At 34.7% G+C, this 11,858-nt stretch overlaps 2 protein-coding genes across 2 annotated transcripts; both read right to left on the bottom strand.

Annotated features, from left to right (window-relative positions):
- Nucleotides 1–787: 787 nt before the first annotated feature.
- LOC146166445 (uncharacterized) lies at nucleotides 788–2,287 on the bottom strand. The gene has a single exon (XM_083386941.1). The coding sequence runs from the start codon at nucleotides 2,120–2,122 to the stop codon at nucleotides 788–790; it is 1,335 nt and encodes a 444-aa protein (XP_083243067.1). The 5' UTR covers nucleotides 2,123–2,287.
- Nucleotides 2,288–6,111: 3,824 nt separating this feature from the next.
- LOC146166444 (uncharacterized) lies at nucleotides 6,112–9,309 on the bottom strand. The gene has a single exon (XM_083388851.1). It carries the CDS (start codon nucleotides 9,274–9,276, stop codon nucleotides 6,631–6,633), a length of 2,646 nt encoding a protein of 881 aa, XP_083244977.1. The 5' UTR covers nucleotides 9,277–9,309; the 3' UTR covers nucleotides 6,112–6,630.
- Between the last annotated feature and the right edge of the window lie 2,549 nt (nucleotides 9,310–11,858).

Below are 11,858 nucleotides of genomic sequence, written 5' to 3'. Positions count from 1 at the left end.
AATAATTTTGTGGTTTGTTACGTCACAATATATTTAGTCCTGATCGACAAGCTATGGCAAACACTGTTAATTAGTTAGGCTAGGCTAGCGTAATGTATATTTGTTGTTTTCTAGTTGTATATGCCTACTGTTGTTTTTTATGCGGCTCCTTGCAAACCTTCGGTTTGAAATGCGGCTCTTGCTCTGAAAAAGGTTGAGAATCACTGGTTTATACTTATTATGGTCATTTAGCCTGCTTTGTCTGCAAAATAACACTAATACGCCAATAAGTAAATTAACGAAAAATTATATTACATCAGGCAAAGGTAAAAATAAATTATAGTTAACAGACTTTAACCAAAATAGTTTCAAAATTTAAAAAACAACCTTATGAGTTATGACCAACATTATATTAAACAAATTGTACAATTAAGATTTAGTGAGTTATTGTGAACTCTACAAACTCGGTGTGATTTACATTAAGTTTATAAAACAATAAAATCTGTCAAAACAACAAAGTTCCTAAATCCTGCAAACTTCAACAGAAACGAATATAACAAAACTTAAAACCTGTGAAATGTAACATAAAAAAGAATAAACGAAAGGTATAACAAATGTAAGTAAATGTTGAAAGATTTCTGAAAAACAAACAATAATTTGATTCCCATAAACTATTGATATGGTAATTTGGTGAGAGCAAGTTTAATTATCCACAGAATGAATAAATTTTAACTGGATTTCTGTTTAAATAAAGCATCTTCAAACATAGTTCTCTTTTAAGGATAACATTTTTAACAGAAAAATTTAGTCAAATATTTGCTTTTGCCAGTTTTTCTTTGGCAGCATGAGTTTTTTTATGGTGTATAACATTTCCTTGAAAAGCAAAACGTTTTCCACAAACTTCACACTGGTAAGGTTTTTCTCCAGTGTGAATTATTTCATGCTGTTTCAGATTTCCTTGCACATTGAAGCACTTTCCACAAACTTTACATTTGTGAGGTTTTTCATCGGTGTGAGTGATTTCATGCTTTTGAAGTTGTGATGGATGTGTAAAGCCTTTTCCGCATTCTTTGCATTCGAAAGGCCTTTTTCCAGTGTGAACCATCTCGTGCATTTTTAGGTGTTTACCTGGCGGGAAACTTTTCTCACAATATTGACATTTGCAACGATGGTCTTCAGCATTATTTATTTCATGAAGTTTAAGAGCTTTTGCCCAGCTAAAGCACTTCCCACAAACATTACATTGGTAAGGCTTTTCTCCGGTGTGCATGACTTTATGACGATTTAACTGTGACCGTTGTTCAAAGCTTTTATCGCAACCATCGCATTTGTAATGTTTTTCTCGAGTGTGAGTTACCATGTGCCTGCGTAGATCTCCTGGACGCAAAAAAGTCTTATTGCAATTATCGCATTTGTATGGTTTTATGCCGGTGTGAATCTTTTTATGACGCTTTAGATTTGTTGTTTTGTGGAAGTCTTTGCCACAAATGTTGCACATGTTACGATTATTCTCAAGAGTTTGAGTGACATGGGTTAATTGATGATCTTGTAAATATGCTGCATTTCTAAAGGTTTCTCCATATTCTTGGCAACTGTATGGTTGGTGTATGGTGTGAATGTTGAATTCATTTGACTTGCAGTATTTTTGGGGGTTTAGATTTTCCTTTTCAAGCTGACTTTTATTTCTATGTGTATTCAGATAATAGTTTTGTGTGTTTTTTATAGCGTGAATTGGTCGATGTTTTTTATAGGTTATTTCATTTGCAAAACATTCTCCACATTGTTTGCATTGGAACGATGTTTTCTTTTTGAAAACTATTTTATATTTAATCGGAAACACGGTCTTACCCAAGCACTTTTTAACACTATTTCCTTCACTCAGTTTTGGGGCATTTTTGTTCTGATTTAAGGAAATTTGATCTTCACTAATGGTTTCACCATTATTCTCATTATGGGAACATTGGGTATTTTCTGTTGTTGCTGCTTTAGAATTATAGTTTTGACTGTTCATCAATTGAAGAAGTTTCTGTGAATCTTGTTTTTCAAAGATCTCATTGTTAGTTTCACGCTCTTTATTTGAGATATTTCCAGGTATCTTGATGTCAGAATTATCGGTTTCAATTTCTTGCCGCATAAATGACATCTTATCAATATAAACCCCAGACAAAACTAATGTGCTTGCGGATTCTAGACCAGTGGCAACAAGACTATTATCAGCTTACTTTAATGCTAATATCTAAAAAAAACTCACACTTGTAAACTTTACTAACTTATCTCTGTTATCCAATTCAACATTTTTTTCAAGTTTCAATAACAACCAACTAATAGAATTAATAAACCAGTTTGCTCCATTTTAGCCGTATTTTCTATTATTAAATCAGGGCAGTTTAGTTGTTATTTGAAAATTATTATTGAAAGCATTTAAAAAAAATCCCCAATAGTAAAACTGTCGATATAATATTACATCAAGATTGCATGGCATTATTAATTAATAAATAAACAAACGTTATTCCTGGGGTGTTCATGGTCTGTTGACTACAACCTCCACACATATTTAACGTTTTTGATAAAAAAAAACTTTTACTCTAAAAACTATTTAAAGACCGAAAAAATAAATTTAAGTCTAAATCCCGAGCCGACATGGCTTGGTCCTGCATTCCAACCACCCTAAAAAAAAGGTTGATATAAAGAAATCCCGCCGTGAGTGACATACGACTCCTTCACCCCACAATACGTAGGTGGAAAACACACTATTCTATTCCACCTTTACAATCTGCAGTGTGAGGCCCTTTTAAACTTAAATTTGATGCTGTGCAAGCGCACGTCGGAATTGGGACTCCAGTAATCTTGTGTAGTGGATTCTTTGGAACTCTGTGACCCCGTCAACTCTGTCCATTCTATGAACAGACTGCCGGCTGAATCGCTCATGCTGTCACTTTAATTTCCCGTCGCGTATTGTAATTTTGTTGGTCGTATGGACGATTTCCTAAGTCGTGTTTTGTGTCGCGTTTTCTAACGAATTGGTAATTACTCACATCTGTCTGATGTAGGCTATATAAGAAATGTTGTAAATCGTTAATTTAGCAGTTCCACTGTTCACTTAGCTGGAGTCAGATCGCTACGTACCGTACACGGAGGTAATTTATTGTATGTATCGTAAGTACCTGTGTAAGTACCGTTTGTCGTTTGTTTAATTGCAATAAATATCTTATCATTGTGCTTAAAACCCACACTTGCATGGTCTTACTCGACTCAATATTCAGTACCGATACGATTGCAGTATCGTACATCCACCCGATCTGTCGCAATTAGTGTTGTTCCAAACATAAAGATCTAAGACAATTAGGGCATCCAAGGACCAATAATTGTGATTTTTGTAGGGGTTGTCTTATTATTTGTTCTTATTATCCGAAACTAAGTTTTATAACCAACTTAATGACGTCAACAATCGCAGACCTGCCAGCTGCCACCATAAACATTGCTTTTGCATTCCGTTAACACGCCTCTGCTAAACAATTATATGCCAGGCGATGTGTACAAAAGCCAAACGAGACGGATCTCAAGTTAACAGAACAAAATTAGTTGTAACTGAAACTGAACTAGACAACCCGCCCAACTAAAATAATGTAACGGACAGAAGTTATTATGCTGGACTGTTAGTACTGTGCATGGACCTTAAGCTATTCCTGCAAGTTGATTGCCGTTCTGATGTCATTCAATAAAGTCATATACGTTGAATACCTTGCTGTGGCTAAGCTGTTGGAACACGTGTGGTGGCAGTGGCCATTTTTACGTGTTTAATTAATCGTTTTAAGTAATTAACGAACAACAAAAACATGAATTGTCATAACGCATCCTTACCAAAAACATCCTGTTGTATATTTATCAAAATTGTAATAATATATCTATTTATCAAAGAGCTTTATGTTTCTAAACTCGAAACTGTAATGTTGACAATTGCTACTGTGTGCGTTTTTAGTGAAAACTTCCGGTAAATTGCCAGTGCCTTGCGAAACAGTTCGGCCACTTGTTCACAGATGACAAATAGCAAAAATTGACGCATATCCTTCCTTATATTGTACTAAAATGTGCGACTTTAAAAATCGCCGCTTTGAGAATTGGCACATTAGCCGCATCTCAAAACAATGATTGAAATTGTGTTTACAGTTAGAGAAGCCGCTTTTCGTGTACTAATATGGGCAGATTCTAACTTCCTTGTAGGAGATAAGTTGAGAAAGAAAGGCGATAAGCCAACACCCGTGTGACGAAATTACTATTAGATAATGTAACATTCGCCGTGTCATTGCTGCGTCATAATCTTTTTCTCGCACAGAAAATTTCTCTTCTAAGTTTTGTGTATAAAAAGGATTGCTTACAAAAATAAAATGTCCAGTTCTCAGGATCAATTTACAAGTTGTTCGGCTGTTAAATCTAGTTCAGGTTACAGTCCACAAAGTTCAGTAGAAAACAAACAGTTAGACGAATGGGACGCTGTTAGCCCTTCGTCAGAAGATTCATCAGCGCATTCAGCAAAAAGGACTCTCAACCCATTTGTAGATTTGGGTAGTGATTGGCCATCAAGCTCGACATTCGGACTAGAGAAAAGACCAACGCACATACCAAGTGCTCAAGCTAAGTCTAAGGAAAGTTCACCAGAAGACAGAAGAACCCAATCAGATTCAGATTATTATCCTGATAGTCTAGAATCGTATAGTCGACGCCAAAGAAGAACCAGAGAAACTTCAAGACAAAGAACATTTTACAACCGACAAACTGATTCCAGGCAAATTCATCCATTCATTGATCTCTATGCACGAATCCGTGCACCAAGCATTCAACAAATACGACTGCAAAACAGATCGTTTGAAGCACGCGTTGTAAGAACAACTTTCGATTACTTCGAGACCGCAAGAGCAGAAGAATTTCGTCATATCAGTTCAATAGACAATTTGTGTATATCAACTCTCCACGCTTTGAGGCTCAACAACTCTGAAGGAGACATTTTTGCAAGACAGACGTCGCACCTTCCGTCTATGCTCGGAGACAAGAACCACGTTGAAGAATATATCGCCTTGAGATTGTACTTAGGAGTCCCGTCCCATCTTATACGTGATCTCGTACTCACACACGCAACCTTCAAAAAGTTTGAACTTTTTTGTTTAGCTTTTGTCATTGCATCAACTACCGTAACAAACACAAATAACAACGTTAGCAACTGACTGAGTGGCAGCGCAATACTCAAAAACCATTCAAAGAGCAAAAACTGTCTAAAACAGGGTTTCTTAAACTGGGGTCCATGGACCCCTTGGGGGTCCGCGAACTAGTTTATTTTTTTAAACAGAACAGTTTGATTAAAATTAAAACGGTTTTGCACTGAATTCTATTTAGACTCTATTTCACTTTCACATTTTCGGACCGAAATTAGCAGATTTATGAAGTCTATTTGTGTTGTGACGTCATTTTCGAATTTTTTTGTCGACAGTAGTCCACGCAAGGCAAAGAAAAAAATTAGGGGTCCGCGGTAAAAAAAAGTTTAAGAACCCCTGGTATAAAAGTAGTAAAACTACATTAATGTATAGCAAACGTAATATTAACTACATCGTTTGTGACGTAACAGTACATGACAATTAAAGGTGAGGCATGCCTGTGATCGACGTAACGAATTCTTTTAATTAAAACGTTTTGCTAATTTTACCAGATAAATGTAATTATTTTTGGCGCTTTACTTAATGCATAAGCCGCATGTTTGAACAAGTTTGTTCGTAAATGTTTTTTTGGATAATTGTTCTATTACGTTCGCGATTACAAACTTCATCTCTGCAATATATTCATAGCAATGTGGAAATGGATGCCACAGTTTTATTGTAATAAAAGTTTAAATGGCTGCAATTAATCAAAAATGTTGAAAACACAAATTGTCTTCAAATAAGTGGCTTGTTTTAGTCTAGTAAAGTTTTATTTCATGACAAAATCAAATTAGAAATGCACATAATAGCTAAATCAAAAAATCATGCAAACTAACCGATGAAAAAATTAACATTTCATATTACTATAAAATATTTTATTCAAGTAAACCAACAATTCTTGTACAAGAAATTTGTAAGCTACACAGAAAAAAAATTTGTACCAATTTTGGAAAAACGTTATGTTTGCATTGCTGAAATTGTGTTAATATTAATAGTCAAGATTAAAGAAAACACAGAAAGCTTTCATATTGAAATATTCAAGTTACTTTACTAAAAAATCTTATCCTGTTGCAAAGGGCATCAAGAAAGCATTAAAAACCTGTTTCCATTGGCAATATTTTATCTAAAATAAATGGCTTATATTTTAGCAAGAAATTTAAACACAAAATTTAAAAAATTAGGGTTCCGCGATCAGCATTTATGAAACATACAGTTCAACAATACAATCTATATTTTTTATGAAAAAGAAAACACAAAAGGAAACAAAATTTTAGAAATGAAATATTATATTAGGACGGAGGAGTCCAAGTAGAAGACTTTATAAAAATATTAATTTATAGGTTGTTGCGTCTTAGTGTTTGCTAGTAATTTTATGAGTAAAATATATTTCTATGGCCTTTTAAAGCTAAAATACTTCCATGAGAAGTTTATTGCTTAAATTAACAGTCTTTGAATCTATGAGGTTTTATTCAGGTTTAGGTGTTTCATGGCATTTTTTTACATGTTTCATAAGGTTTCCTTTCATGGTATAGATATTATCACATATATTGCATTTAAAACGCGGGGGTTTTAAATCATGGATTTTTTCATGGGTGCGAAGTGACGTTGACACCCTAAAACTTTTTCCACATTTTTCGCAACTATATGGTTTCTCTCCTGTGTGTATTCGTTTGTGTGCGGAAATATATTTAGCCCGTTTAAAACCTTTTCCACAAATGTCACATTTGTGAGGTTTTTCTGCAGCGTGTGTGTTTCGATGTTCAACCAGAATTTCCTCAGTCGTAAATAAAACACCACAATCAATGCATTTGTATGATTTTTCCTCTACCGTGTGAGTTTTTGCATGATATTTTAAATGCCCAGCATGAGAAAAGCACTTTCCACACTTTTCACAACTGAAGGATTTCTCTTTGGTGTGTATTTCTTTATGTGCAGTGAGATAATTTGCCCGTTTATAAGTTTTTCCACAAACATCACATTTGTATGGGTTTGATTTTTCAGGGTGAACACTTTTCTGGTGAATTTCCAAATGTGTCAATTGAATAAAATAATATCCACAAATTTCACATTTGAACCTGTGAATTAAATCATGCTCATTGAGTTCACTTTTTTGGTGAAAATTCTCCCCACACACTTCACAGTTGTACCTCATATTACGTTTATGATGATATAGATAATTTTTTTGGCTGAATGTTTTTCCACATAAATCACATTCAAAAGGCTTTTCTGAAGTGTGAATAATTTGATGCCTTCTCAGGGCCGACTCTTTACGAAAGGATTTTCCACATTCATCACACTCGTGAGATGTTTTTTTGGTATGATTTTTTATATGGCTCTTATAATATCGTTTAAGCATGTATTTTCCACAAATTTCACATTTGGGATAAATTCCAAGGGCATGATTTTCAGAGTGCTGAACAAGTTTACAGTGGTTTTTGAAAGTTCTGTCACAATCCTTGCATTCAAGAGTTTTTCTTCCGGTGTGTAATACTTTATGCTCTTCTAGATTGGACTCAATGTAAAAGCATTTACCACAAAACTCACATTTGAACCATTTTCGACCATGGTGAAAAAATTTATGCTTAGTGAGTGATGAAGGAGTACCAAAAGAGTTTCCGCAAACTTCACACTTTTGAGTTTTTTTCTTTTTCCTGTGAATTGGTGGGTCTGTTTTAACATCGCTTGGATTTTCAACACTGCAAGACTTTTTCTGTTTTCTTATTTGTTGTACATAAACTCTAAAATTTTCACAACTTTTGTTAGGTTTTTTGTCAGTGTGGCTTGTCTGGTGAAGGTCTAGATATTCTTTCTGGTGGAATGTTTTGTCGCACTTATCGCATTTCCACCGTGCTACTCCTGGATGGTTAGTTTCTTTGTGTTTTGTTAATTGTAATTCCTTTGCAAAGCACATCCCACATTCTTCGCAATCGTAAATCTCTTCTCCTGTGTGGATTTTTTCGTGAACATTACGTGTGCGCGGCTCATAAAAGCACTCGCCACAATACTTGCAATTATAAGTTCTTTCTCCCGAGTGAAGCTTTGCATGTATTTTAAGGGTTAACGATGAACTGAAACCACGTCCACACACAAAGCATAGAAAGCCTTTTTCTTCAGTGTGAATTTTTCGGTGAATTTTGAGAAATTTATAGCCCGGAAAGCGTTCCCCACAATCGTTGCATTCCAAATTTAAATTAATATGCACTTTGCCGTGATTGATAAGGAGTTGTTTCTGGTTAAAGCCTTTACCACAGTCGTTACACCTAAAAGGCTTTTCATCAGAATGAACTCTTTGATGTATCACAAGAAGTGAAGGCCAAATAAAGCACTTTCCACAATGCTCACATTGGTGGCTCTTTAGTTTGCCACTATGGTGAACCACTTTATGTGCTGTAAGACTTCTTCTCTTTCTAAAGTTTTTCCCGCATTCTTCGCATTTCATTTGTTGATTTCCTCTGTTGTGAGTTTTTTCATGAGAATTTAGACGTCTCTTCATGGTAAAACATTTTCCGCAAACTTTGCAATTGTAACGAACGTGGATCTTTTTGTGACCTACAAGTCTTGCTAGATGGTAAAACGTTTTTGAGCAAACATTGCATTTGTAAGGTCTTGTCCCAATGTGAATTCTTTCATGTGCTTTAAGGTCCTGCGTTCGACGGAACGATTTTCCACAAACTTTACACTTGTGTGTTTTTTTTCCAGAGTGGATTGTTCTGTGTCTAGTTAGGTTTGGCACACGGCTGAAGATTTTTCCACAAATTTCACAAGTAAGGTCAGCGCTACTTCTAAGATTGACTTTAAAACTTATTCGTAAAAAACCTTTGGTTTGTCGGTGTTTGTTGCGACCCTCAATTTGCTTAGTACTATTCATATTTTCGTTTCTAGAAACAGAACCAAGTATAGGACATAAGGCTCTTCGTTTGTTACTGGAATCCTGTTTGGCTGTTTTACAGTTCTCATTGATTGGCCTAATTTGTAAACTTTTTAAAAAATGTAGTTTTTCTCGTTCCAAGCAAGCTTGTTCATTACTATTGGCAGTTTTGTCCAAAGAGTCAGATTGTGTGTCTTCTGTTGTTGTTGCCTCACGATCATTGGTTTCATGTTGTTGATGCATTTCAGTCAATTGCAACTGTCAAATATGCTATACTCTGCAAAAACAGTATTAAATATGTATATTATAGTAGGGTCAAAAAAAATAATAAACTTATCGAAAAATTTGATATGATGACTTTAGGTTTTTAAACACTAAAAAAATTACTCAAAACAAAGTGGCACAAATACGGAGTTTGTGTAAAAAATGACACTATTTTCAGTAGATGATATACTTTTAATCAGTGGATCTTTCGATTTGCAAATCTGTCCAACCCTCGTGTCAGTCTGCAAGCTTAAGTTAAACCCCAAATTTCTAGTCACAAAAACCTCTTATATTTAATTGTAATATATAATACATTCTGTAAGGATACAGCTGTGTTTTTACTGACCAATGGCAAGAATTCAATATAAAAGGCCACCAACTGACAGCAATCAGACTTTTATCAAACTTTTTCTTGTATAGTATACCTCGAGAGATACTCAAGTGTGAACGTTATTTTTCAAATTGAGTTGTATTGAATTATTATCTATTGAAAACAAGTTTGCTGCGTGTTCCTTTTTAGCATGAAAAAACGCCGAAAATGTGTCAGACTCAGACATACAGAGCACAGACACAAGACCAGACAGTCAGACCATCGGTGCTCACCGAACCGTGAACCAAACCTTGTGTTACGGTTTATCAATTTAGGTCTGTTGGTTTAATTTTATTTGTGCGTGAAAATACAATATATTCTACATTTTTTTATATTAATAACTATGTCAATTAATAAAATTAATAATTTACAACATAGACTATTCGAGGCAACCAAGAAAAATAGGATCGTTTCATTAACTATTGCACTAAAGGCGCCGAAAAGTAGTGTATTACGTTCTTTCTCTATAGGCCTATGTCTTGAACCGGCAAATTTTCTGAAATTGCACTCCTTTCCGAAAGTGGATCAGAGGATATTAGGGGCCGTTAATAGCATTCAGAACATCAAACCTTTTTGGGAACAGCAATTTAATTTGTATCACGCGAACCGAGGGGATAATTTTAGACAATATTTTACAATGGTACTTCATGAGTTACGAGGGAAAGGTTAATCTCCCTTTTCGCTTTGGTATAAAGTTTGAACACCTTGGTTGCACACTTAAGACGCGCAAAATACTTTGTAGTTTATATTGTTACGAAAACCTCCTGCGTCCAAGCACATCGAGTATTATGTTAAGTCTTTAAAGTTACAGCTGGATATTCGCATACAGTTAAAATGCCCGCCTTACTGTACTTTTTGTACTATTTCTACAGAATATTAAATTGTCGATTCATGACAAAACCGCAAGTCAAACAACTTCGGCAAGTCCCGGCACATCTACCATGGTCGTGCGGCTTAAATGTTGCGTTTCGTCGGTTGTTCGAGTAACATAATAAACTATTTACTATATTAACAATTAGCAAATCACAAAAACAAGGTTGTATTAAATTTTCTACTTTTAAAAACTATAAAACATGGATTGCCGAATTCATGTTGGGATTCATTAAATGTTGACACAACATGGCTGCCGATCAAACGGTCGCGGTTTAAGGAGTGTTCAAATATGATGTCATCGTTTTTGACGGTCAAGTTTTTCAGGCAAGAGTTTTTCTTTCTTGAATCGATTCGAATTTAAAAATCCGTACGTGTCTCCACTTTAATAAATATAAAACAGTAAGAGGACTAAACTACCTCCAAAAGAATTAATGTACTTTTGCAATTTGTAAAAATCAACATTTTGGTGCAAAACTTGCACCGAACTTAAAATGTTTGTATTTCGGACGCGATAAAGGTTTATGAAAATGCATTTCATTCGGTTACGAAGTTATATGGTAATAACAATACTACAGGTTATACATTAAAAATAAAATGCCATTTTTTTAATGCAAATTTACAACGTAAAAATGTACGCCATAAAAAGGAAGCAAACATGCTGTCAACTTTGCGTTCGTGTGAGTTTTCTAAAAAAATAAATATGTTTTTGCAGCTGAAATCCCATACAAGATGCAAGGTTGTAAATTTTGGCCTTTTCCAGTATGGAGAGTTGCACAAACAACTATGGCCGTTTCAAAGTATTTTGTCAAAATCAACATTAAAATCATTCAGCCATGCAAACTTGTGTGATCATCATCAAATAAGTAAACATCCCCCCACACATGATTCAAAGTTGCGGCGCTAATCTAGAATCCTACCACAGCATTCAAACAATTATTAAATCAATGCACATTATTTGGGTTAGGCTGCGAGTTAGCGTTTGGGTTGGGGTGGGTCAAGTAATAATATATTTAATATTTAATAAAAAATGCCTAACCCTCCCATACACTAACTCTCCAATAAAATGCAGTGTGGTGGATTCTAGACCATGGCCAAAGTTTCCAATCTAGACTCTACTTTGAAGACTGGCTCCAAAATACTTTTTTAAAATGACTTCATCACCAGCATTTAAATGACTTCATCACCAGCATTTAAATGACTTCATCACCAGTTGTAGACATGCAAATCATGAATGAAATTTTTTATATTAGTGATATATTAAAAATTAATTTTCATGATGATTTTGTCAACTAAACCTTTTTATTAGTTTCAGATAGAA

The sequence above is a fragment of the Ascidiella aspersa genome, chromosome 1 (genome assembly GCF_963924565.1).
Source record: "Ascidiella aspersa chromosome 1, kaAscAspe10.2, whole genome shotgun sequence".
In the NCBI taxonomy this organism is placed as follows: Eukaryota; Metazoa; Chordata; class Ascidiacea; order Phlebobranchia; family Ascidiidae; genus Ascidiella; species Ascidiella aspersa.
The sequence above is the reverse complement of the archived record's forward strand: the minus strand, read 5'-3'. Positions and strand labels throughout refer to the sequence as shown.

Coding starts and splice junctions, on each gene's coding strand:
- LOC146166445 (XM_083386941.1), bottom strand. CDS start 2,122: ATGTCATTTATGCGGCAAGAAATTGAAACCGATAATTCTGACATCAAG.
- LOC146166444 (XM_083388851.1), bottom strand. CDS start 9,276: ATGCATCAACAACATGAAACCAATGATCGTGAGGCAACAACAACAGAA.